Genomic DNA, 27602 nt, shown 5'->3' on the forward strand with positions numbered 1-27602 from the left:
CTCTGATTTTCCCGGGAAAGGTACCAGCAAGGGTAGTATCAGTTCAGCCCTGGCTTGCTCATATTTTGCATATTTTGGGTTTCCCAAACAGGTGGGTGAGGGTAGGGGGGGCGGCGTACAGGACCAACTTTTCTTGAAATGGGGCTGGGGGAGGAGGCTTCAGAAACTGTGCATGGTGAGGCTCTGACAAGGGTCTGCTGCTCAAGATCAAACGTCCCACTGGGCATGCACAGGCCCTCTCTGCCTCACCTAAAGCAGCTTCTTGGATTCCATGCAGCACATGCTTTTCATAGCAGGCGCCGAGAGGGAACAAAAACCTCGGTGGTGGTGGTGGTGGGGAGTCGCAGCCACCTTCCCTGCCCCAAACTCCTTTACTATCAGACTTCTCCAAGTGCTTGTGTCCTCTCTCGTTGGCCCCTGGGAATGAGATTACCCTTCTTCTTGGTGGGCAATGTACAAACCCTTCCTTATCAGGATCAGGGCGGAGGGAACTTAACTGTTGATTGTGGTTTTCCCCATGTCTCCCCCTCCTCTATGCAAAAAAAAAAAAGCAGTACATTCCTTTATGCAGGTTTCCATAGAGTTAAACTGTTCCTATTTTTTCCCCTTAAAGAGGTCAGCAAAAAGTCGTACAATAGGGGTCTCATGTTCGTGAACTGTGAAGGAATTTTTAAAAATTTCCCATGGTGGGGTTGGAGTGCAGCGGAAAAAAAGAAAGAAACTTGGGGGGAAAAGATAAATAAAGCAGACTAGGGACTTGGGGCGGGGGGTAATTTGTAAAGACGTATTGCCTTCCAGATCCGACGCTGAAACATGCTACTCCCTCCCTCCACATTTCTTTCTTCTTTTTAATCAGAAGTTATATTTAAGCTTTTAATTGCTTCAGCCTTATTAAGCTGCTCCTTTTAAACAAGCGGTTGCATGTATTTCCCTGGCATAGGGAAATCCCTCCGACTGTAGGTTCATATTATTTAGACAAGCACTCTTTCAGAAGTAAATGCCATTCTTAGCATAGGGAAGTACTTTAGGTCTAAAGGGGTTAAGAAGGCCTCCCTTCCATTCAGAAACATGCAGGGGTCCCACCGTGGCAGTTCCAGCCTTAAAAGTCTTTCCAGCTTTTTTTCCCCCCTTGTAACAAATCTGTACGACTGCCACCAGGACATAAGAAGCGTGTGCCTGTCACAGAAATAGAGTTTACTTTTTCCAACTTGTTGTACAGAGGCAGGGTATAAATACAGCGAACTCTGGCTTGGACTGAGAGCCTTTTGCTTAAAATAAGGGGTCTCCTTCCCAAGACTTTTAATCCAACACGGTCCAGAGCAGACTACGCCATCGAGCAAGTTGGAAAAGGAAGCTTGCAGGAACTTAAAGAAAGCAGGTGTAGTTGGGGTCCTTTGTTTTGTTTTTCCTTAATTTTTTTTTTAAACCCAGGCACAGACATACCCAGATCCCAATCCAACTGTGGATATTTTATCTGGAGCTGTCCTGAAATGTCCTTTTTCACATTCTTCACTCGATGGATATGGATGCTGTCTGGAGAGAGCCTTATCCTATTGCTTCTGGAGGTTCCCCTCAAAGGCACTGCCTTGCCTCCAATACGGTACTCTCACGCTGGGATATGTCCAAATGATATGAATCCCAACCTCTGGGTTGACGCACAGAGCACCTGCAGGAGAGAATGCGACACTGACCTGGTAAGTGATGCACTTTTGTTTCTCCTCTTAAGTTTAAATTTAATTGCCTTCCTAAATATGGTAGCGGCTGGGTGTGTTGATGCTTTGTTTACTGTAGCAGCGCACATTAATTGTCAACAGTCCTTTCAAAACCAAACCAAACCCCGGCCAGCAAGAGAGGGATGTGTAAGGAGTTCACGTCCTGTAAAAGGCATAGCCTCGCCTACTTGGTTGCTAGTTCAGAGATCTGATTATCTGTTGGGCTGACAGCTCTCTAATTCCAGGCCAATTCCTGTGAAAGCTGAAGATGGAAATCAGCCCCATTCTGTGGCAAAGTTAATCGTATGAAGACACATGCTGAGCAATGCACACACACACACACCCGGCCCCGCAGCAGGGATCCGTTTTTGACAATCACAACAGTGTCAAAAGCCAATCTGTGCCAAGGCAGCACATACCACAGGGCTTGCTGCAGGACTTTTCTCTTTGGCTGCCGTTCACCGTGTGTCATTGTGTCTTGCCTTGACAGGTGCATTTCAAGAATACTAGACACACACACACACACACACACACACACGGGACTCCATGGTAATGCATACAACAACCATGCCAATCCCACCTATTTTTGAAGCCCACTTGCTTCTAAAGGCAGGACTTTAAATTGCCTCCGTAGGCACGGCATGGCCCTGACAGCACCTATTTTAAAGCCCAGCAGTGGCAGAAGAAATGACTCAGTAAAAATGACAGCTTGGGCAGGACCTCCTGCATAGCACTTCCAGATCCAAATGCAACTTGAGCTGGCAAGTAAGAAAAGGCTGCTCATCCAGCGGCCAGCGCTGCCAGCTCATTGTGGCATCCAGGCACCCGCCTGTGCTCTTTCTGCATCACGTACTTGCAGTGGCGTAGCGTGGGTTGTCAGCACCCGGGGCAAGGCAAGTAATTTGCGCCCCCTAACCCGTGGATTTTAGAGCTGTGAGTGCGAGCGCCCCCCCCAGATGTTGTGCCCGGTGCGTCCGGCCCCCCCCTGCATCCCCCACGCTACGCCACTGTGGATGCTCGCTTTTTGAAAGAGTGACTGAGCAACCTTTCCCCTCTTCCTTTTTGTTTTTGGTAAAGTAAAAACACGCTACAGCATGATGTAGCTCAGTTGGTTATAGCATGATGCTGATAACGCCAAGGTTGCAGGTTTGATCCTCGTATGCAACAGCTGCATATTCCTGCATTGCAGGGAGTTGGACCAGGTGACTCTATGACTCTACGGTGGTACCTCAGGTTACATACAAAATAAAAAAAAATCCTTCTCATCCTGAAGCATGCACACTTCTTCAGATACATGCACACGAAAGCTCATACCAAGAACTAACTTAGTTGGTCTTTAAGGTGCTACTGGAAGGAATTTTTTTATTTTGACTATGGCAGACCAACACGGCTACCTATCTGTAACAGGTGACATACACTTCAGGTTACATACGCTTCAGGTTACAGACTCCGCTAACCCAGAAATAGTGCTTCAGGTTAAGAACTTTGCTTCAGGATGAGAACAGAAATCATGCTCCAGTGGTGCGGCAGCAGCAGGAGGCCCCATTGGTTAAAGTGGTGCTTCAGGTTAAGAACAGTTTCAGGTTAAGTACGGATCTCCAGAACGAATTAAGTACTTAACCTGAGGTACCACTGTATATGCACCTTAGTTGCTTCCCCCCCCCCCCAAGGAGGAAAGTAACGTGGCAGTTCTCATACAACTTCTGTCAAACAGATACATTCACTCCAATGGCACTGATGCAAGAAGAAAGACATTGCAGAAACTCCTAAATCATTTGAAAGTTTAACAGACCCCAAGTGTCACTGAATTTCCATGCTATTCATGTTTCCAGAATATCTGGTTACAAAGGACAGTTCTGGTGACAAGCAATGTCTCCCATCCCAGATTCCAAGCTGAGAACCTGAGAGGAGATATGACTGAAATGCTTTAGAACACACACACACAAAAATTCTGCTGGTTAAATTGTGCTGCTTATGAAATCAAGAGGTTGTGGTTGTGGTTATGATCAAAGTAGATTACCAGGCCAATTTCTTCATTGATTCTTAAGTGATTGCTTGGAATAGGAAGATTTTTAGGGTACAGATGAAGCAGCATGAGATTCAAGAGCTGTACCCAAGAATCGCCTGAGTGACTGTGCTTGATGAGGGCCCTGTCATGCAATGCGCCTCTCAAAGCATGCAGTCAGCTAAATGTCTAACTAAGGCGTACCCCCCTTTCCATCAGCTACCCACAAGACACAAGGAAAACAATTGTCAATGATTCTCCCGCAGGCTTTGCAAAGTGTTTCAAAGAGTTTACTGGCCCCAAAGTAAATAATCAAAAACCTCTTCACTATAAATTTAAATGTGCCATCTGCAGACTTCCATATAGACCCTGTCCCTCAGCCCAATTCAAACACTGTCGATATATTACATGGTGCACATGTGCAAGCCGCTTTTCATACTACCTGAAGTTCCAGTGGGATTTAGAGAGCTGGGGCATAAACCCAGCCCCCCAAACAATATGCAATTCCAGTTAAAAGAAAGAAACAGAAAGATTGAAATGGATGTTTGTGCTGCCATTGAATTCAATGGGATTCATTTGTGCCTTTCTTGTGCACAATGGGACAGTTTGCCTTGGGGTCCCTTCCAAATCCACAATACTATGAACATTCTAAGCACCAATATTCTGCATCCGTTGTAGTTCTTGAGCACTCTTCAAAGGCAGCCCACCTACAGATTCACAGAGCTGGAAGGCCGTATGGACATCCTGTAGTCCAACCTAATGCTCAGTGCAGAAGTTACAATACAGGATGCATCTAAAGCATCCCTGGCAGATAACCATGCAACCTCTTTTTCCTTTTCTTTTTAATGATAATAATAAACACTCCAGAGGCAGACTGTCCCATTGTCAAGAACAGGCTGAACTCTTATTGCCAAATTGGCTTTCCTATTGGCCAAAGCCAATTGGAGCATCCTTGTCTTGTCTCAGCTCTTTAGCTCACTTGCGGCTCATCACAATCCCATAAACAGATTGCAGATTTCCATTGCTTCCCTGGAATCAGATAGAAAGGAGAGAGAGGGTGCAGTGTCATCTGCATATTTAACTCCAAATCCCTGGATGATTCCAGCTGCCATACTAGAAGAAGAGAAGAGTTTGGATTTGATATCCCACTTTATCACTACCCAAAGGAGTCTCAAAGCGGCTAACATTCTCCTTTCCCTTCCTCCCCCACAACAAACACTCTGTGAGGTGAGTGGGACTGAGAGACTTCACAGAAGTGTGACTAGCCCAAGGTCACCCAGCAGCTGCATGTGGAGGAGCGGAGATGCGAACCTGGTTCCCCAGATTGCAAGACTACCGCTCTTAACCACTACACCACACTGGCTCTCATAATACTAAACAGCATGGAGGCAACAAGGGGAAAGCTATGCCTTCCGGTAAGCCAGGGGTGTGGCTCTGCTTTTCACCACCCTTGAGTGTTTTCACCAGGCTAAAATGCATAATGCTTCTTGATACTAATGACATTTCCCAAAAAATTAAATGCCCGGTGCTGAAGAGAGGGGATGGGCTGATAGTCATTTGCCCTGCAGCATAAGGGGAGGTCTAAGTCATCCCTCTTTGCTGTGGTCTCAGTAAAATTCATCCCCCACCCTGAAATGGCAATTGACATTTGAGCAGGAACCTCCCAATTTACGGCTCTGAGGACAAACTCTCCACACTTAACACCCTATCAGATGAGCCTAAACCCAACAATATAACCGACTGATAATCTCAATTGGTTCCGGACCTTTCTATTCTCCTACAGGAGCCTTGAAGCTAGAACAATAAGAGGCCACTCACAGATGTTCATGAATGACAGGCCAGAAAGCTGTCATGACTCAGCCAGCGTGGAACATATGTGGTTGGCTTGCGGGAAGTTCTGGAAACATCCCCTCAAGAAGCAAACCACTTTGTTCAAGTGGCTAAAGCAACCCTCGATCTAGATTAGATCATGAAAAGAAGGTTTGAGGAATAACTAGGGCTTACAAGGCCATGGCTCTGTGTAGGTCCTGTAGGACAAAAAAGAATATTTGTAAGATGCACTCAGGCCATGATCCTTTGCATGGGAGTAAATCCCTCTGCTCACAACAAGACTCAAAGTGAGACATGCAAAGGGTGTGAAGAAGTGAGCAATGCCAAGACGGAAGTGGGAGTGCAAGAAGAGACCCCACAACAGAATCTCCACTCCAGATGGCCTAGTGAAAAATGATTCCTCAATCCCTGGTGACAGCTATAAGTAGTCCCAGAACATAGAAGTACAACCACTGGGATTTCCCAAGAGATTTTTTTTAAAAAAACAGCACAAGCCTATCTATGTTTACTCTAAAGTAAGTTCTACTAGGAGGGTTAGAAACTTACTTTATAAACAGTTAAGAGTCTGGGGGCCCTGCTGGCTGTGGGCTGAGATTCTGGGGAACGTGGTATTTTGAAATATCAAAATATCCTTTCAAAATGCCTAATATTAGGTGTTCCTAATACTCTACAAATTTGACATCTCTCTTAAGAAGCAGTATAATCTACTTGGGGATTCCAATTAATTTACAAAGATTTTGTCACCATGGTCTTGTTTTTTCTTTGTCTTAGGAATGCGAGACCTTTGAGAAGTGCTGCCCTAATGTCTGCGGAACAAGGAGCTGCGTTGCAGCTCGGTACATGGATGTGAGAGGGAAGAAAGGACCTGTTGGGATGCCCAAAGAGGCAACGTGTGACCGTTTCATGTGCATTCAGCAAGGTTCAGAGTGCGACATCTGGGATGGGCAGCCTGTTTGCAAATGCAAAGACAGGTGTGAAAAAGAGCCGAGTTTTACTTGCGCATCTGATGGCCTCACCTATTACAACAAATGCTACATGGATGCAGAAGCATGTACCAAAAGCATTACACTCAACGTGGTGACTTGTCGCTACCACCTTACATGGCCAAACACCAGCCCTATCCCGCCGGAGACCACAGCTCGCCCCACTACTGCCTACTTAGAAACAACCATCACTGACATCCTTCCACCTGTACTAGTCAACAACCCAGCCCATCAGTCTGTCTACGTAGGTGAGACTGTTAGCTTTCTTTGCGATGTCACTGGACGACCCAAGCCAGAAATCACTTGGGAGAAGCAGACCGAGAGTAACGAGAAAATCATCATGAGGCCCAACCACGTTCGAGGGAACATCGTGGTCACAAACATTGCCCAGCTGGTCATCTACAACACCCAGCTACAAGATGCAGGCATGTACACTTGCACTGCCAAAAACCTTGGCGGGATTCTCAAGGCAGATTTCCCACTGTCGGTCCTCAAAGGAGAAGCTACGTCAATGGAAGAAGCCCAGAACAAAACCCACTTTCCAACGGACGAGTGTCTGAAGCAGCCGGACAGTGAAGACTGCGGGGAGGAGCAAACCCGATGGTACTACGACGCCAAGAAAAACAACTGCTTCACTTTCATCTACGGAAACTGCAACAGCAACCTGAACCACTTTGAGACCTATGAAAACTGCATGCTGACTTGCATGAATGGGCCGATCAACATCTGCAACTTGCCAGCCCTCCAAGGCCTCTGCAAAGCCTACGAGCCCCGGTGGGCGTACAACAGCTTGACGAAACAATGCCAGTCTTTCATATACGGAGGCTGCGGAGGCAACGAGAATAACTTTGAGAGCAGAGAGGCCTGCGAAGAGATGTGCCCTTTCCCTAGGAACATGCACTGCAAAGCCTGCAAGGCTTGCAAACCCCGCCAAAAGCTAGTGACGAGCTTCTGCAAAAGCGATTTTGTTATTCTTGGCCGCGTCACCGAACTGACGGAGGACCAGGACTCGGGACACGCGCTGGTGACCGTGGAGGAGATTTTAAAGGACGAGAAAATGGGGCTGAAATTCTTGGGGAGGGAGCCTCTGGAAATCACCCTTTTAAACATGAACTGGAGCTGCCCGTGCCCCAACATAACTGCAGCGGGTGGTCAGCTCATCATCATGGGCGACGTCCACAACGGAATGGCTGTTTTGCAGCCAGACAGCTTTGTGGGGGCCTCCAGCATCCGGCGCGTTCGGAAGCTTCGTGAGGTCATCCACAAGAAAACCTGTGAGCTATTAAAAGAGTTCTCAGGACTGCACTAATACCCTGCTTGTATCTTGTCAGCTTTCCAGATTCCTGTATTATATAGTGCTAACAAAAAAGGTAGGCTAGCCTGGAAACTTTTTTTTTAAAGAAAATATCTCTGCTGATTGATGTTATGTATTACACAGAAGCTGTATATTAATTCATTAATCATGTGTAGTAATGAGGCAGTAGCCTTTGGGGGGGGGGGCAAGCACTTAAAATAGCAGCAAACCGCTATTAGCAGATTTGAAAACGTATCTGCCTGGAAACGACCCCAGCAATCGTTGCACAATACCAACGCAGCTTTAACCGCGAAAGACCAAATCTGTAGCATTCTGTTTGGTTCAGACCTAAATCAACCTAACGATCATTGTTCTCGTTTGGAGTACGGAGACCTGTGTGAAAACCAGCTGAAATGTATCACAAACATTTAAGTAGGCTGTAAGAGAGAGAAAGAAGTGTACATTATTGTCTATAGTTATGATAATTATACCAGTTAAACCAATCCATCGCAGAATGTGTTGTTATCTGAAATGCAAGCCAGAGGGAAAGAGCCGCAAATTTAATAGGAATTTCAGATTTCTGCAGATTGTGTCTGATCAAGCCAAACTCACACTGAAGTAATTTCAGTGCCTTCTGCCAGACAATGAGCACAAGGAGCCTAGGGGCAAAACCGAACACAGGACCTGACTCATTGCACCTTCCTACGCAAAAATTAAAAAATAAATAATGAATGCTCCACGTTTAACAGGGAAGGTCCTCTGATATAGGTGGGAGACACACACACACAGGCTGGGAGCCTCAATGGCACCCCTCTGGAGGCTTTGCAAGGTAAAAAAAAACCTGGCTAGCTCCCCTGTAGCTACGGCTCTGGCTAATGGTTTCTAGGGTATTTACCATGTTAATTGTCACATTAATTCACTTATCACAGTGCAACTGTATGACGTCCATCAGACTGCAGAAAACCCAATTTTATTTCCAAAAGAATTATAGAGATGGAAAGGGGTCTTGTAGGCCACCAAGTCCTAACCCATACTTGCATGCATAGAATCCAAAGCTTTGGCATCCCTCAACAGATGGCTGCCCAAAGACCTCCAATGAGGGAGAATGCCCATCTCCAGTAATTGGTTCAATTGTCAAGCTACACTCGTTGCTGAAAGGTTTCTCCTTACGTTCAGCCAAAAAATACTCTCTTGAACTGAAGCCCACTCTATCTAGTTCTGCCTTCTGGGGCAGCAAAGTACTAGTCTTTGCTCTCTTCTACGGGATAGACTTCCAGGTATTGAAGAGTGCTTTCATCCCCCATCAGTCCTAGCATACCTTTCCTCACAGGACATTTTCCATACTCCTCCTGACTTGTATTTGCTGCCCTCCTCTGACCATTCCAGTTTTTCTATATCCTTCTTAAATCATCATATACCAAACTGGCCACAGTACTTTAGACAAGATCTGAATAAACTATTAGGTCTCCTGATGGCTTGGAAACCATGGCTTTATCGATGCAGCCTAAAGTTACATTAGTCTTTTTTGCAGCCGCACAATACTGCAGACTCATGTTCATCTCGTGATGAACAGCAATTCTGTGGTCTTGTTTTTACATGCACTACTCCCAGTATGGGTATTCTCTATTCTATACCTGTGCATTTGATTTGGGGTTGGGGATGTAAAACACTGCATGTGTATCTGCTGAATTTAATTGTGTTACTTTGACCCCCGTTTTCTGTTTTGTCAAGGTTATTATTATTATTATTATTATTATTATTATTATTATTACTACTACTACTATTTTGAGGTATTAGCTACCCCTTCCAGATCTGCATGAGCTTCAAATTGGATAAGGAATCTTTCCAGTCTGGAGAGCTATGCTGCAAAATTCAAAGTCTTATGAATTTCAAAGGATGGATATGTTTCTGTTTTGGAAAGTGTAGATTATGTATAAAATATGAACTAAATCTAATTTCTCCCCCCCCCCAATCCCCTACAACTGAGCTATAGCAACTGGGAAGCCAATCAAGATTGGTAAACTCTCATCACTTAATGAGTGTTAATCAAGCTAAATGTCTAAATTTACTTTTAGCGTGGTTAGTTTGCATTGGGGTTAACCAGCTTTAACTGCCAAGGCTTCATCCACCAAGATAATCTTGGCGAATTGTAGTTCAGCGAGTTCCTGAGAATTTCATTACAGATCCTTCTCTTACACCAGGGGTGAGGAACCTGGGGCCCTCCAGATGTTGCTGTGACCACTGATTGTGTTGGCTGGGTCTGATGAGAGTTGGTGAGCCACGGTTTCCCCACCTCTGTCTTACACAGAACTACAATGCCCAGGATTCCTTGGGAAGAAGGAATGACGGTTAAACAAGTTAAAGCCTGCAACCCTAAACAAGTTTAAGACAAAGTAAGTGCTCATTGGGAATTAATTCTATGGTAGTATAGGCCCACATAACTTTTATCAAGGAATAGGTATGTGCTAAGGGACGTGGGTGGCGCTGTGGGTTAAACCACAGAGCCTAGGACTTGCCAATCAGAAGGTTGGTGGTTCAAATCTCCACGACGGGGTCAGCTCCCGTTGTTCAGTCCCTGCTTCTACCAACCTAGCAGTTCGAAAGCATGTCGAAGTGCAAGGAGATAAATAGGTACCGTTCCAGCGGGAAGGTAAACGACATTTCTGTGCGCTGCTGTGGTTCGCCAGAAGCGGCTTAGTCATGCTAGCCGCATGACCCAAAAGCTATACGCCGGCTTCCTCGGCCAATAAAGCGAGATGAGCGCAGCAACCCCAGAGTCGGCCATGACTGGACCTAATGGTCAGGGGTCCCTTTACCTTTAAGGGACGCTACCTGCCTAGTTGATATTGAGTGCATGTGATATTCATGCCATCTTCCTTCCCTGTTCAGCTTTCAAAGAAAGCCAGTCTAGAAGAACGCAAAAGGCTGCCTCTGCTATTGTACAAAAGGCTAATCAATCTGTGATCTTTATTGAGGCATTTTATAGTTAAAGAGGAAGATGGGGACTGTTTGGATAGAAGCATTTTTCTGCAACAGCCTCTGCTAGCTTATGGAGGATACAGCAGGAGGCCGCTGGCATTGTTTGCATTCCAGATGGGGAACAGAAAGTGTGTAGGAAGGTATATTGTGTTTTGTGCGTAAGGCTGATTCAGCTTATGCATGAACCACGGGAATGTCTGTGGAATGTATAACTGACTAAATATGTAGTGGAAATGTTTTAACCCCTTCAGGTTATAAAAAAAAACCTATTTGGCTAGCAGCAATGATCACAAAGACTGAGATTTAAGAGGCGAGATGTTTTCGTAAAAGGTTACCGGTAATTTCATAACAAGGAAACATGTTTTCAGTTTGTTTGTTTTTTTAAAAAATGGCAGTGTCCCATCAGGGTTAAGGCCTCAAGCTTGAAAAATGCGAAGTTGGGGTTCATGACTCAGCAGGCATGTCCTGTGATCCGCAATTACACTACAGTAGTACCTCAGGTTACATACGCTTCAGGTTACATACACTTCAGGTTACAGACTCCGCTAACCCAGAAATAGTACCTCGGGTTAAGAACTTTGCTTCAGGATGAGAACAGAAATCGTGCTCCGGCGGTGCGGTGGCAGCAGGAGGCCCCATTAGCTAAAGTGGTGCTTCAAGTTAAGAACGGACCTCTGGAACGAATTAAGTACTTAACCTGAGGTACCACTGTATACAGAATCACAGATTGTACAAACTCCTGGTGAGGAGGATGGAGAACATGGGACTAGCAAAGATGCCCCATATTGTTCTGTACTTGTATTGCAGTACCGACGCTGCTGGAGGAATCCTCCTCAGCCAATTCAGGCTTACATCATGGCTTGCAGGATGGGTCAAACAGTGGGAGATGGGGGGGGGGGGCTCCTCCAGTGCATTAGAGACAAGACTGGCACTGCTGTTAATGACCCGGCCTTGTACATGAGCATGATCCACCCTGCCCCCCCCCCAGCCACCAGTTCTTGGAGCATTCCCCCCCCCCCCCGCCATCCCTCAAAGCCTGGCAATAGGCAGGCCCGAGCCTCCTAGCTGAGATATTTCTAAATGGAACCCGTCTGCTATGGGCATTTTCCTCTAAAAAGATTCCCTCTGTTGCCGGAAGGAGGAAATAACATGGGAGCTGGAGAGAAAGGACTTCAGTTCTCTTCACAGCTCCATTCAGCTCTGGCACGCAGTGGCCGAGGACGGGCCATAATGGGCCACTTCAAACTGCAAAGGCCCAACACAGCTGTCTGACTTGCTCGGTTGTCAGCGCTGGCCGCGAATAAGGCCTCTTTGTTTTACCCTTCAGTGGCTAAGGAAGGCTTCAGAACAAACTTGCTAATTCAGAGGAAGGGGGCAGAGGGGGAGGGGGAGGATTTGGCAGGGGGAAGGGCCTAAGAAAAGAAGCAAGTCTTTCACATGCCCCCCCCCCAAAGTCCAGCCCCCTGGCAGTTTGAAATCCTGATGAAGACGTGTTGCACCTGTTTTTGAAGGGGCACCTTTCCCACCCTCCCACCCCCACAGCACCTCCTCCAAGGGCCCGAGGGTGCAGGTATGCAAGGAGCACTGGGTAGGCGCGTTCCCTTTCTCCTACATTCTTCCCACTGTCATTTATAATTTGTCATGCCAACAAGCAATGCCGTTACATTTGGCTTGGGGAAAACATATTTGAGTTTAGGGTGCCTCCAGAATGAGTATTTTGCAGGAGGGATTCAAGTGCATTCCAAGGAAATTAGGTTCGGGCAACAAAAGTGGGTTAAGGCACTCTGTTGCCCTGGCACTTGAAATCTACCTTTTAAAAAACCACAATAGCATAAGACTTTTTGCAGTTAGGAAAGTGATGGGGAAATGTATTGAAAAGTGTGAAATGAACGGACAATTGACAGGAAAACCTGTAAACACTATGTAACCAAATCAGGATGAATGCTCATTGTCTGATTACTTCCCTCTGAACAAATGCTCAGTAAAAACTAGATACAGTCGAAACTCTGCCTAAGTACAGTGCAGACAAATCAGGATGAATTCTCTTCTGGAGGAACCCTCAGAGAACTTGTCAGTTACTTGAGGGTCTACTACTAAGAAGCTGCTCTCTGGGCCCATCAATAGGAGGTTGACAGGTACTAGGGACAAGGTCTTTCCCACTCTAGTCCCCATGCCTGTGGCATTCACGTCCCAAGAAAATACAGGTGGCCCATCTCTATTTTTAAAAGTAACATTGACATTTCAATCTGCTTTTTAAAATTGATCAATTATTGCAATTAACAGCTGCAGCTCGGTTTGAAAGTGGCATAAAGTGGTTTAAATTTTATGGTTCTATATATTATTAGGGTTTTATAGAATTTTGTTACACCGCACTAGGAATGAATTGGGTCCTGGAATATCGTAGCTAAGTCACTTAACAGAATAAATAAATAAATAGCAGCTAATTAACAGCAAGAAAGTTAAACATGATGTTGAAGAGAAGGCAGGAATGCAAGAGCAGCTATTAATTTCCCTGCAAAGCTAGCAGTAGTTGGTTTTTGGGTTTTGTTTATTTTAATGAATAGAGGTTTTTAAGCATAAGACTGATGATCCTCTACCAAGGATGCTGTAGTAGTAAGATTCCTACATTGGCAGAGAGCTGGATCCCTGAAGTCTGACTGTATGATTCTAAAGAAAGAGAAGATGAAAACCCTTTCACAGAGCTTGGCATCTCTGATCGGCAAAGCACGAGGCTGCTAATTAATAATAATAATAATAATAATAATAATAATAATAATAATAGGCAAGAGAGCCTGGTTTCTGGTTCATAACAAGGACCTACCTGGCTGAGCATCCTGTTCCTCACAGTGGTGTTCCAGATTCTGCTGTGGGAACCCACAACTGGCGTACAGAGGAGGCATGCTGCCTCGGATCCTGGAGGAATAGAGTCATCATGATTGGCAGCCATCGAAGAAAACAGACGACAAAGCCACCTCTAAACTATGGGAGATCTTAATCATCACAGCACTCTAGATATCAAGCCGAGCTGGTCCTAAGTAGGCTTAGAACTGCAGCCTTAAAAACTAAACGTGGATTTAGGTAAACAAAATATGGATTCACTCAGGGGATAAGAGGGCGTGTGGTGTGTTTTGGTGTGCGAAATCCCAAAGCGTAAGCTGAGAAATACTGCACACAGAGGTAAAGTCCATTGCAAAAAGGGAAGGGTTGTATACAAAGCCATATAGCCCAAGAAGAGCTTGTGGGACAGCGTGCAGGTATTGCTATCTGCGTACAGGTATTTAGAGACAAACAAACAGAAGCACTGTGGCTGAGAACTTGGCAAGTACCATGGATATAATTTTAAAGTGTGAACAAAAAGGCCAAAGGCCATGTAGCGGGGGGAAAGGCAGTACATGTGAGCAATGGTCTATGTAAGGTGTGGGGGTACTGGTGGCTCTCCAGATGTTGTAGGACTCCAACTCCCATCAGTCCCAGCCAGTGTGGTCCTTGGCAGGGATGATGGGAGCTGGAGTCCAGCAATACCGGGAGGGCCACAGATTCCTTATACCCCTGGTCTAGTTTGACCCTCAGACAGAGCAACTTGCTCCACGTATGCACCAGGCTTGGAAACTGAGTTACATGTTATAAAAGAGAAGCGGTCATCCTCCTCGCTGCTTCTTTTCTCATGCTGGTCCTGTCTTGTCCTGCCCCTCCTGCCCCAGACACAGGAAACTACCAACTAACATATATGGAAGTGACCCAGACCAGCATGTCGGGTGGACCTACCTGCTTTTGTTTTCTCCTGAAACAGAGTTAAAAAGGGGTAAAGGGGATCCCTGACCATTAGGTCCAGTCGTGGGCAACTCTGGGGTTGCGGCGCTCATCTCACTTTATTGGCCAAGGGAGCCGGCATACAGCTTCCGGGTCATGTGGCCAGCATGACTAAGCCACTTCTGGCGAAGCAGAGCAGTGCACGGAAACTCCCTTCCCGCTGGAGGTACCTTCCCGCTGGAGCGGTACCTATTTATCTACTTGTACTTTGACATGCTTTCGAACTGCTAGGTTGGCAGGAGCAGGGACCGAGCAACAGGAGCTCACCCCGTTGTGGGGATTCGAACCACCGACCTTCTGATTGGTTTAACCCACAGCGCCACCCATGTCCGAAACAGAGTTAAGGAGCTTCAAATTGCCAGCTTCAAATTCTGAGCAGGTTTTTTAAGACCTTTGCTGAAACAGGAGGGTGTTTCTAAGGTCACTGCAGTGCTGCGATGAGGAAAACTGCACCTGGGACATTTCTCCTACATAGGTGCAGGATTGATTTCTTTGCAGGAAAAAAAAATGCAAGGTGCAAAGTGGCCTGTCAAGAGACTGGACTTTTATCCAGAGCCAGCTGCAGAAGGTAGCAAGGCCAGGCTTTGCTGGGCACTCTCAAGACTGGCAAAGGGGACACAAACCACAACCCCTACTCCAAATGGATCTGTCCATTTGGGTTACTCTCAGCTTCTCTTTGCATTTGCTTGTTTCCAAGAAGACATCACACAAATTCAATGCACATTTCTCCAAATAAACACATGTTGGTATGCCTTATATTCATATATCTGAACGCAACTACCCCCATGTAATTTGCGTGTTGTGTGCGGCAGCCTGTGTTGAGAATTGCAGCCTTCATTTCCCAACTGGGAAGTAGTCACTGCCTGCTATTCACCTTATTTTCAAGAGCCGGGGAGCTCCAGGGGCAGGAAATGGTTAACCCTGCAATGAAAGAGACAGCAATGCAGTCCCTCTGGGAGAAGCAGTTCCAGCTCCTGAACTTACTATTCATGCTCTTCTAAATGCCTATCTGTTTCCTGTCAGGCACTGTAAGGCCTGGAAACACACACACACACACACACACACACAGAGAGAGAGAGAGAGAGAGAGAGAGAGAGAGAGAGAGAGAGCGCACCCAGGATATTTTCTAATTCTAGAACTGCCAGGATCATGAAATATTAAAAATATCCGCCCACGCAATGCACTGTAAGGCTGGTTTCCAAAGGGTGCCAGGGCCCAGGATGGTTTCCTCAATTGTTTAGTTGCGGGGAGGGGGTGGTTATCCTCTGTCAGCTTGTTTACACCCCAACCACTGAGCAAATAAAATGCAGGGTGAGCCATCCTGCCCTCTCTGCTAGGTCACAGGTATTCATAAGGTTTCTACCTCTATTTCCCCACCCCTCCACTGCAAGAAAAGAGTTGTATGATAGGAAGACATTCCGCAGGTAAAGTCTCCACACACACACACACACACACACACACACACACACACACACCTTACCACTGAATTTACAAGCTGGAGAAAGCATTGCCTTTTACCAGCTGAATCTTATGCATTTAAATTACTTATGAGCCATTAAACTCCGAGAGAGCAGTTTGCAAATAAAACCAACGGAGCAACATACAATTAAGAACAACTACAACAGAGCAGAATCAAAGGACAACACAAAACAACATTTAAGAGCAAGCTCTGCTTGTCATACAGCTGTTTAAGGCACTGAAGCTCTGACTACTGGAGTGGGCAGAGTTATTTCCAACCCTCTACATACACACACACACACACACACACACACACACACACACACACACACCCCAATACTCACAGTGGTTCACTGTGTCTCAGTTCAGGTCACTATGTAATTACTGTGCTGGTGTGTTGTGTAGGCACAAGTAAGGAAACAGCAGCTGGAACTAAGAAGGGTAGATGCAAAACAGGACAGGGCTCCTTGCACCTTCAGTTCTAGTCATGTAGCCAATAGAAGTTCAGCAAGTGTCATTTGCATGACAAAAAAAGGATCGTTTGGATGAAATTCCCTTTGGAGAGCCAGTGTGGTGTAGTGGTTAAGAGCAGTAGACTTGTAATCTGGTGAACCGGGTTTGCTTCCCCGCTCCTCCACATGCAGCTGCTGTGTGACCTTGGGCCAGTCACACTTCTCTGAAGTCTCTCAGCCCCACTCACCTCACAGAGTGTTTGTTGTGGGGGAGGAAGGGAAAGGAGAATGTTAGCCGCTTTGAGACTCCTTCGGGTAGTGATAAAACGGGATATCAAATCCAAACTCCTCCTCCTCTTCTTTTCTCTGCAACTTGCCATGCAGCGTAAATTCCTTCTGCTACACACCTATCTATTATAGGTGGACTCCTGGGCTCATTTTCAGCTGCCCATCCTGCGCTGCATAAAAACAACAGAGGTAGGTTCAGGGCTAAGTCAAGTAAGTGGGAATACTAGATTATGATCCATCAAAATGCCCTGCTCATTAGCTTCTCAGCTCTGTAGCTATTTACAGCTGGAGACAAAGCACTACACTCCAGCTCAGCAAAGCCGTTCTTAAAGATAAGCTAGCCTGTGTGCTTCTTAAGTAAACTGTGCTTCTCAACAGGAGATCCACTTCTGACAAGAGAATCATAACTGTCCATAGTGTGAATATAACATGGGTCAGGTGAAAATGTTCAGGGCTTATTCCCTTGCTACATTTGTGCTAGTAAAGAAAATCTTTACTCTCCCCACTGTTCACTTATGACACTCCTTAACAGATTGGAGAACTGGGCCAAAACTAACAAAATGAATTTCAATAGGGACAAATGTACACTTAGGCAGGAAGAACCAGCTGCACAAATAAAAGGTGGGGGACATCTGGACTGCCAGGAGTACATGTGAAAATGATCTATGAGTCTTTGCAGACCACAAGCTTAACATGAGTCAACAGTGTGATGCAGCAGCAAAAAAAGCTAATGCTGCACAGTGGTACCTCGGGTTAAGAACTTAATTCGTTCTGGAGGTCCATTCTTAACCTGAAACTGTTCTTAACCTGAGGTACCATTTTAGCTAATGGTGCCTCCCACTGCCGCCGCAACGCGATTTCTCTTCTCATCCTGAAGCAAAGTTCTTAACCTGAGGTACTATTTCTGGGTTAGTGGAGTCTGTAACCTGAAGTGTCTGTAACCCAAGGTACCACTGTACTAAGCTGCATCAACAGAAGTCTAGTGTCCAGATCAAGGATAGTCATAGTCCTGCTCTATTCTGCCTTGGTCAGACCACACCTGGAGTACCGTGTCCCGTTCTGGGTGCCACAATTTAAAAAGGATGTTGACAAGCTGGAATGTGTGCAGAGGAGGGCAAGCAAGATGATCTAGGGTCTGGAAACCAAGCCTTATGAGGAACAGGCTTATGTGTCACGGCACACATTTGGAAAGCTTTGAGCTAAGAGAAGTGAGTATGTGACAAAAATGAGATGAGATATAAAAGCCATCTTCAAATATCTAAGCGGCTGCCACATGGAGGATGGAACAAGCTTGTTTTCTTCTGCTCCAGAGGCTAGGGCACAGACTAGTGGATTAAAGGAGATTCCAAGTAAATATAGGGAAGAATAAAAGATTCCTTCCAGTAGCACCTTAAAGACCAACTAAGTTAGTTCTTGGTATGAGCTTTCGTGTGCATGCACACTTCTTCAGATACACTGAAACAGAAGTTGCCAGACCCTTATAGGGAAGAAGTTACTGACAGTAGAAGTCATTTGATGGTGGAACAGACCTTCCCAAGAGATGGTCTGTGGCAAAACCTACAAACCTTACATGCTGTTTGTTACACTCCAGAATTCATTCTGACACCCGATTATAATATAGCGATAACTTTCAGACTGAGTGCAGTGCTTAAATACCCTACCCTTTTTTTGGGCTCACAGCTCTCCAAGGAATGAAAATCTGGGGCTGGAACCCACACGCGAATGAAACCACAATCCTCCCACAGACCTCAGATTCACTTTCTGGTCCACTAGAGATAAGCACTTTCCCTTCTGTTCTGCTAAACCACAAATGCTTGGCTGCCAAAGGGAAAAGGAGGAGCATCTTTACGAAATGCCGTGCCAAGTGCCCCGTTTGCTGCAAATGGTATGCGCTGGTGGTAGCTATCTGCAGAATGTTCAAGCGGAACCATTTTGCAGGAGAGAGAAGCGAACCGCCACACAACAGCCTCACTTTATCCCACGGCTCATCACTTAAATAGCATTGGCTGCGCTGAGCTAAGCTAAGCGTCTGTGTTGTTTTAACCAGCTGCTTCTTCATCTGATCTCAACCACCCACCTATGGAGAAGCAGCAAAATGGCTAGGGCTGGGTAAAAGGAGACGACTTCTGAGGCAAAAACACACTTGGAATATATAGGCTGCTTAAGGTGGATATGATCACACTTTTGTCACAGAACTCTGTGCAAGATCACCAGATCAAATTGCAAGGCTGGAAGGCTGCACAGATGCCATACATTGAAAGCACATGAGTCCCACAAAAACTCATTGAAACCATAGTTTGTTAAAAGTGTTGGGAATTGTAGCTCTGTGAGGAGTAAACTACATTCCCAGGATCCTTTGGGGAAATCATGTGCTTTCAAAGTAGGGGGTGCACGTAGCCAAAGCGTGTGAGTAAGGAGAGGGTATATTTGGGCCAATTCAGACCTGCATAGGATCCACACACTGAAGAATAGGTTTTCAGGTAACTAACGACTTGCATTGTAAAAGGAATCCCATCTACCCTCCCTCTTAAGTATGGAGATGTCTGTCAGTTTCAGATTTAAGGGGATTATTAAAAAAAAAAAAAACCCAACCTCTAAGGAACAGTAAAATGCATTTTTCCACTATTAACTTCCATGCATGTCAGGAAAAACATTAGGCTGTTATGAAAGGTATAGGAGCAGGGCCAGTAAAAAAACTTGTACATTCATTTTGCAAACTGAAAGCTCCCTGGAACATTAAGTTAAATTTATGGTTGCCAATTCAACCTTAAAAGGTGCTTTGCAATTAATAGTTCCCGTTCAAAAGAGCTGGATGGCACAGAATTATTCTGAGGGCTTATTAACACAAATGAAAACAATATTTTATCGCACAGTCTGAAGAATCACGAGGGGAGCAGTCACACATAGTGGTGGCCCATATAATCATCATCATCAACCTTTTTATTCGACCGTCAGTCAGAAAAAGTACATTTGTCAATACACAGTTGACAAAAATCCAGGAAGATTTTAGAACTTAGTCAGCACTAAAATAGGCTAAACAGATAGCCCCATATCAATACAGTCAATTATAGTCTTGCGGCGCTTAAAAGCTAAAAAAAGAAATTTGGCCACCAAGGAAGGTATAGCTCTAGTGACGTTATTCAGCAAGTGTAAAACCTGGTTTTCTCCGGATAGGAAGCTAAATTGGCATAGGAGTGGGTCTATAAAATTTTGTCTAAGCTCTGCATAAGAAGGGCAAGTCAAGAGAATGTGTTCGGTGGACTCAACCACACCCATGGCACAATGACAGGTTCTCTGGGCGTATGGTACTCCCCTGTACCTTCCCCACAATATCGCAGCGTCAAGGACATTTAATCTAGCCGCTGTAAGAAGTCTACGGTATTCCACATAGGGAATTTCTGCAAGGTAGGGAGCTGGTATGGTCTGATAAATCTGGTCCCCTAGGAACATCCCTGGTTTTACCTGGGCTATGTCCTCTTGTCTGGCAATGTCACTCAGTCTCCGGGAGATCACAGCTCTAGCTTGATGCCCGTATAAATGATCCCTCAGTGTGACCCATCGTGGTCGGGCCACGAGACCATTTGCGGTGGCCCAACGAATTCTCAAGGCAATTGTGTGCCTATCAGGGGTGCGGAACCTCAGGCCTGGGGCCCAAATGCAGCCCTACAGAGACCTCTCCAACAGACCCTCTCTACTCTTCCCAGGTCACAGCATTCATTGGACCTGCTCTGTGCCCTCCTTGAGTGCTTGTGTTTGGCTGAAACAAGTCTCTCTCTTTTTTTAATAGAAGAAGATTTTGGATTTGATATCCCGCTTTATCACTACCCGAAGGAGTCTCAAAGCGACTAACATTCTCCTTTCCCTTCCTCCCCCACAACAAACACTGTGTGAGGTGAGTGGGGCTGAGAGACTTCAAAGAAGTGTGACTGGCCCAAGGTCACACAGCAGCTGCATGTGGAGGAGCAGGGAAGCGAACCCTGTTCACCAGATTACGAGTCCACCGCTCTTAACCACTACACCACACTGGCTCTCTGAAACATGTCTCTTGAATTGTGATAACACCTCTTGCTTGCAGGGATGAAGAGGGTGTGTGTGTAAACCTCTAACTTTGGTGTGGCTGGAATACAGTTTACTGTACAAATGAGTTTCATCCATTGTTCTGGCCATTTTTGTCTTTGGTCCTAGCTCCCACCGTTCATATATGGTCCATAGGAGGTTTCCTGGGAGGGAATGTGACCACAGGTTCTCCATCCCCTGGTGAATATGAACTCAATTATTTGCCCGTGCTGTGAAAGCAAATGGGGTTGAAAAAATGTGACTTGTCTCTTCTATTTTTTAAAGACAAGAGGCAGGGCATACTTAAAAAACACACCAAATAAATCAAATACACCAGAAGTTATGCTTTGGATATAGAGCATCAAAAAAGTTGCAGCATTCCGTCCCAACCATTTTTTAAAGTGCTGCAGTACAAAAAGGGGCACCTGCCAAGGAGTAAGCATTGCTGATGGCCAGCCCCCCACTACCCTCCAAACAGAAAAAAATGCTTGTACAGGGAATTTTTGTGCTTGGTATTCTGTGCAAGGTACACAAGATGGTGCTTGAGAAATACTGGCCCACATCCCATTGCTTTTCACTAAGTCAAACACCAGGTGGCACTTGACATCACAAGATAGAGATGCTTGTAACTGTTGGGGGAAATTTTAGAACTGCCTATTTTGCTCATTAGCTTCTTTAGCTGGCGTTTATGAAGCGAGGGGGAATTCCTCCCCCTGCCCCGTTATGACAAAATACGTGTAGGATGGTCAAGCGCAAAGGATGAGAGCATTTCTGTACCTTTTAACAGCTGCACGGAAGAGGGAAATCTCAACAGATGCTGCTGCCAAACTGCACCTGCCAAAATTCCCTGTTCTACCCAGCTACAAAAGAGCCCTGCCTCCATTTCGTATCTAATCACCAAGAACATAGAGTTTTGTAAGACACACTGACTTAATATTCCTTATACCCACCAGCATTGGAGCAAGCAATCCTCTGATCTCTGATTCTTCTTATGCCTCAAAGCAGCTCGCACTACAACCTATTGTTGAAGACTATGAACCGTCTGTTTAGGATGAACTATAGTACAGCATCTATTACTTCTGCATGGGACTATTTGGATTTTGTGTAATGCAGCTACACTGATTTTTAAAATCATCCATTTGTGTTTCTTATATGTTGGATCACACTTTTGTCCCTTAAGAGTATTTGTTGGCTTGTACCATTTGTAAGAAAATAAATGGTGTTTTGTTTCTGTACCACCATATCATAAATATTGGGGTGTTGTAGAACTGGAAAACAAAAAAAACCAGATACAAGTCATAAAGTGACTGGTTATTGTTTTCAGATCTACAGTATAGAAGAGGACACACATATTGGCATTTGCTGGAGGTGTGAGTGGCAAGTGCAACCAAAATAGCAATGAGGCATCTCTAAATTAATATTTGGCATTATTTATTCAATCTCTTTGCTCATGTTTCATGGTCCCAGGTTATACGACACTGCAATGAAACTGATGAATGTGTCTGTTGGAGTGGGCTTGAATTCAGCAAAGCTTATGGCATAATAAATGTGTGTTGTCTTTAAGGTGCCATGAAACTCAGGCCCAGGACATTCAATAGTTTGGGGGCAGAACACTTCCCTAACAGCCTGTTCGGTCCCTACCTGGGATGTGAATCCCCATCTCCCCACCTGCTGGGCTCCTTCCCCAAATTCTCCTGCTCATCAGATGTGTTCACACTACTAGGTTAAAATGTAGCTCCGTCATTTTTACTCAATTTCAACCAAAGCTGGTTGGGGGGTGAAATGCATCAAAACACAGTATTTCATCAGAAACAAAACGGTAGATATAGGATAGATATGGATTATGGCTAATGCTATGTGTGCACAGCACTGGCAGGAGCGCACTGAATGCAAAGTAATCAAGAATGTGTAAACCACTTCATGATGAGTTGTGCTCACGATGCTATCAGGGCGGTCGCCAGTGATCCCACCTTCAGTATGATTTGTGCCTGCAATTCTTTTCAGGCAGTTGTACTTGCTTCGTTTCCAAATAGTGCATACCCTGCAATTTCCTGCTGAGATCCAGTAACTTCTCATACCACAGATGTTCAGGGTGGGTTGTGCTTCTTTGTTGCACTACAGCCCCTCCAGACAGCAACAATGTGGTAGCGTTGGGGATGCATCCCAGAACAAACCAATAAAGCAGAACAAATCCATCACTAATGCCCTATTTTTGTGTCAAGGTTACGGAGCACGTTGCAAAGTACACCTGCAGTAGAAGCCAGTCTGGAGGAGCCCCAAAGAAGTTCTTAGAAAGTAGAACCCTTCTCTTTTTATTATTATTTCCCCATCTTTTCTATTTCTATGCCTCACTATTCTCGTATGTTATGTCACCAAAAACGACTCATTAAACATCTTGATGCCACTAACGTTCAGGTTTAAGGGGCAGGGAGAGGTCATCCTTTATTTTCCTGCAGCATTAAGACCGGAAGGGAATGCCCTTTTAAATAAATAAAACCTGCATCTTAAGCTCCTCAGCCTGCAATCCCTTCAACAGAGATTAAAAACCTCACAAATTGCAGTGACCCTCCGTTTCCTGTGCACAGCGGTTTGGACACTGAGCACTCCAGGGTTAATTGCCTTTTTTAAAGGCCCACCTGATAAGAACATCCTACAGACCTGTTTAAAAACACAGGGGGGAAAGTCCACCTCTGCTGTCTTCTGGACCTTGATCTGGCAGCTTTTCTGGTTCTTCTGGTTCACTAGCAAACCTGAACCTGAGAAGCATGCGGGTCATTTGTGTTTGCTGCCACCAGCATTTTACTTCACATCACAGCGACCTGAATTATCCATGCAAGCAAAGGGCTAATGGGTGCAGCAGTACTGACTAAAAGGGCTGGAGGACTGGATATGGGTGGTGCCGAGTTAAAGGATAGGATGGGGCTAGGACTGGCAGAGTTCCTGTGCCTTTAGCAACGGCATGGCAAGGGGAAATTCGAGAGCTGAAGCTTTCTTCATGGCAAGAATTCTGCATCCGCTGACGTTTGGCCTGGAAAAGGACTCATAGGAAGCTGACTTATACAGAGTCAGAATACTGGTCCATTCAGCGCAGTACTGTCCACACAGACTCTCTTAAGGGCTTTGTGTGTAGGAGGTTCTCTGATTACTACCTGGAGACGCTGGTTATTGAACCAGGAATCTTCTACAGTGGTGCCCCGCAAGACGAATGCCTCGCAAGACAAAAAACCCGCTAGACGAAAGGGTTTTCCGTTTTTCGATGTGCTTCGCAAGACGAATTTCCCTATGGGCTTGCTTCGCAAAACGAAAAAGTCTTGCGAGTCTTGCAATTTTTTTCGCTTCCCCCCCCTTTTATAAGCCGCTAAGCCGCTAATAGCCTTTTAGCCGCTAAGCCGCTAAGCCTTTAATAGCCGCTAAACCGCTAATAGCGCTAAGCCGCTAAGAGGGTTGCTTCGCAAGACAAAAAAACCGCTAGACGAAGAGACTCGTGGAACGGATTAATTTCGTCTTGCGAGGCACCACTGTACATACGAAGCAGATTCTCTACCACTGAGCTACAAGAGTCGTTTTATTGCAGGGTGGGAAGATCATGGTTCCAAGCCAGCTATCCTATGCTAATTTAACACTTCTAATGGAAAAGCAACCCTCTGTTGTATGTTAAATTAGTACTGCAGTAAGAGCACTAATTTGTACAGTGGTACCTCAGGTTACAAACACCTTGGGTTACAAACACTTCGGGTTACAGACTCCGCTAGCCCGGAAGTAGTATCTCAGATTAAAAACTTTACCTCAGGATGAGAACAGAAATCGCACGCCGGCAGCAGCAGGAGGCCCCATTAGCTAAAGTGGTACCTCAGGTTAAGAGCTGTTTCAGGTTAAGAACGGACCTCCGGAACCAACGAAGTTCGTAACCAGAGGTACCACTGTATACATTTTGGTGCTGTATAGCAATCTTAGAAGCCTTCTACTTCCTTGCATTTTGCGGCCTTTTCGCCCTCACCGCTTACAACATTTCCCCTCCGCACCCATGTGAGGGTGTTTGTGTAATCTGCCAAATTTGGGTAATGCTTCATTCATTGGACAAACTTAGCTATGGCCCAGGAAAGCTTCTGGGGCAATCACTCCACTGTTGTTATTGCTGCAATGGACTTAACACGGCTACACCTCTGAGTTTTGTGTCCATGGGAAGGTGAAAGGAAAAGAGACGCTTCTGGGCTGCTCTTCCTAATCCTAGCACTCCTCCTTGCAGTGACTCCATTGCTGAGGAACGGGAGAAGCTTGCCCGGCTTTTATTTCCTGTTTGACTGCCAATATAATGAGTTTAGTGAAACACAAGGGAAAGCGTGTCCATACTGGCTCCTGCCTTAATTGCTAAGGGCGCTCCTAGATGTCAGCTTCCCCAGCAACAGTAGCTGTGTGCAAAACTGAGAGGAAAACAGGAAGCGCCTCACATTATCATGGGGCTTAGAGATACCATGTCTAGTTTTGCGCAGTGGATTCTGTTATTGCTCCCTCACACAGGCACACACACCAGTGGTCCTTTGCAACTATCTGCATGGGATTTGGAATCTGGCACACAATTAACACCTGGCTTGCAGGTAAGCAACACTACAGTGTACCCAATTATTTGCAAAAGCACTAAAATCAATCGGAAAAGCCAGTATCAGGAAGCATTGATATTACCTTAGCAGCGTCCTTTTTCCTAAATGGAATTGGGGGGGGGGGAATTGCTCATTTTGACTCTGTTAGATAATTGGTTATGACAAGTAGTAAATAATTTATTTTAAAGTGCCAAATGGTGTTTTTGAAATTTTCAAGCAACCTCTACTGCTCTGTGCCTATCTTAGCGTCCTCAACTTCAGCTACATTTCTGTAGAGAAGGATTAGATTGCCTGGGTACCGAAAAAGAGCCCTGCACCTTTCATAGTTGTGGAGAAGAGGAATTTCAGCAGGTGTAGCTTGTAGTGGGAACTGTATCTGCTGAAATCCCCTCTTCTGTCCCATTATTAAAGGAGCAGCAGCCATGTTCTCTTTTGCATTTGGCTACCCTAAGATTAATATTAAGAACATATAAATAGTGATCTGCCATTGGCCCAATCAAACCCAGGACTGTCTAAAACAAGCTCTGATGAAGGGATAATTCCCAGCTTTGCTATCTATCTTATATATTTTAGCTGGAGATGCTGGGCAAGAATTGGGACTGAAGTTTAGGGGAAAATATTAAGGTTGCCATTACATATTGTAAACCATTACTTTTCTGTGGAGATTATAACCATCCTTTCTATTTCCAGTGTCCAGGCTGGGAGTGACATTGCTTACTGTAGCCCAAATGGCACCACCCACAAATGAGAGACACATCATCTCTGCCTGGGAGATCAGGGTTCAAATCCCCACTCGGCCATGAAGCTCACTGGGTGGCCTTGCACCAGGCACTGCCTCTCAGGGTTGCTGTGGGGATTAAATGGGGGGTGGGGAGAGCCATGTCCACTACCTTGAACGCCTTGGAGAAAAAGGTGTGATATAAATGCAATAAATGAATGAATAAAGTACACTCCTCCTTAAAAAAAGGAAAAGTTTTGTGTTTTTTTTAAATCCAGCCTAATTAAGTCATTTGAGGCCCATGGGCATGTTTACAACCTTGGGAGTGGGCCATAGGCACCCTCACAAAAATGACTGTTAATGGGTTGGGGGGCTGCCCATTCACCAAAACGACTGCGGTAGTAGGACATTTTTGATCGATGGACTACTTTTAAAATGAGGCTGCATTTTAAATAGCATTTTAACCTGTATTTTAAATTGGTTCCCCCCCCCCCCATTCTGTTTTTACGGTAATTTTTACTGTTGTTAGCTGCCCTGAACCCGGCTCTGGCCAGGGAGGGCGGGGTATAAATAAAATTTATATTATTACATGCGGCCAGCCACACAAACACCACTTTTACAGAAGGCAAACTCCTCTTCTTCCAATATACACAGGCCTAGCAAAATAAAAAGGAACACAGACAAACCCAACCAGAGAGACAAAATCAGCCCTAGAGAGAGGGAGAAACTCAAGAGGCAAAACAAAAAAAAGCAAACCTACAAGCTACACACTCCCTCCCACAATAGCAATGGGTTGGTGGTGGTTGCTGCTGCCCTCCCCACAACCTCACCCTTTTCTGTCTGCTTCTTTCAACGTTTATGCAGGCCCCTTCTCCACATTTCCTTGGGAAGTTGAGTCCTGGTCTCAGCCTGGAAAAGGTCATGGAGTTGAGAGAGGAAGTGCCCTTTTTCACTTCCTTCTTCACTTCTATGTGCTTTTTAAAGGGTGTGATTGGCCCCTGCCTACTGCCTGTGATCAGCTGGATAATGTGCAATTAATTGCACCAGGGCCAATGCCTTAAGGGGACCCAGACTCTGAGCTTTCTTTGGGCGGGGGGGGGGGGAGAGTAAACCTCTAACCACACTATAAGAAAAGTTATAAAGCAAAATGTACAGGCATACTTCTAAGCCACTGTATTTCTGGGAGGGAAGCCAGCCAGGCCGTTCCTTGCCTTCCAGTATTTTTAACCAATGAGTAAAGTCAGAACTGTTATTGATTGATTGATTTGGCTGACATGTTGCAAGAATCCCTTTCTAATCCCTGGAATTGCCCAGATTTCCCCTTTGATTCCTTTCTTCCTGGCAATCTGTCCTATGGTGCTTTCATGAGAGATCAGATGCTCCCTACAAGTTATTTACTGCAAATGCTACTACACAATA

At 45.4% G+C, this 27602-nt stretch overlaps 2 protein-coding genes and 2 long non-coding RNA genes across 4 annotated transcripts in view; 2 read left to right on the plus strand and 2 right to left on the minus strand.

Moving 5' to 3' along the window:
• Window positions 1-27602, minus strand: part of LOC308581872 (ankyrin repeat domain-containing protein 40-like) — an 83179-nt gene that overhangs the window by 32437 nt on the left and 23140 nt on the right. The window lies entirely within an intron of this gene.
• Window positions 1056-8327, plus strand: WFIKKN2 (WAP, follistatin/kazal, immunoglobulin, kunitz and netrin domain containing 2). Its single transcript, XM_081184588.1, has 2 exons — window positions 1056-1694; window positions 6319-8327. Exons 1-2 carry the CDS (start codon window positions 1491-1493, stop codon window positions 7837-7839), a joined length of 1725 nt encoding a protein of 574 aa, XP_081040714.1. The 5' UTR covers window positions 1056-1490; the 3' UTR covers window positions 7840-8327.
• On the minus strand, window positions 1552-27260 carry LOC308581914. The gene is made up of 3 exons (XR_014005378.1): window positions 27014-27260; window positions 13625-13716; window positions 1552-1666 (listed from the first exon to the last, which is right to left on the minus strand). It is a non-coding gene; the product is annotated as an uncharacterized lncRNA (long non-coding RNA).
• LOC308579795 lies at window positions 25329-26448 on the plus strand. Its single transcript, XR_014004586.1, has 2 exons — window positions 25329-25462; window positions 26156-26448. It is a non-coding gene; the product is annotated as an uncharacterized lncRNA (long non-coding RNA).

The sequence above is a fragment of the Podarcis bocagei genome (assembly GCF_964188305.1).
Source record: "Podarcis bocagei genome assembly, chromosome: 2".
Lineage (NCBI taxonomy): Eukaryota > Metazoa > Chordata > Lepidosauria > Squamata > Lacertidae > Podarcis > Podarcis bocagei.

What these genes read in the sequence shown, in the direction of transcription:
- WFIKKN2 (XM_081184588.1), top strand. Translation starts at nt 1,491, where the DNA reads ATGTCCTTTTTCACATTCTTCACTCGATGGATATGGATGCTGTCTGGA. An exon ending in GAGAATGCGACACTGACCTG is followed by an intron (nt 1,695 to 6,318) that starts GTAAGTGATGCA and finishes TCTTTGTCTTAG; the next exon opens with GAATGCGAGACCTTTGAGAA.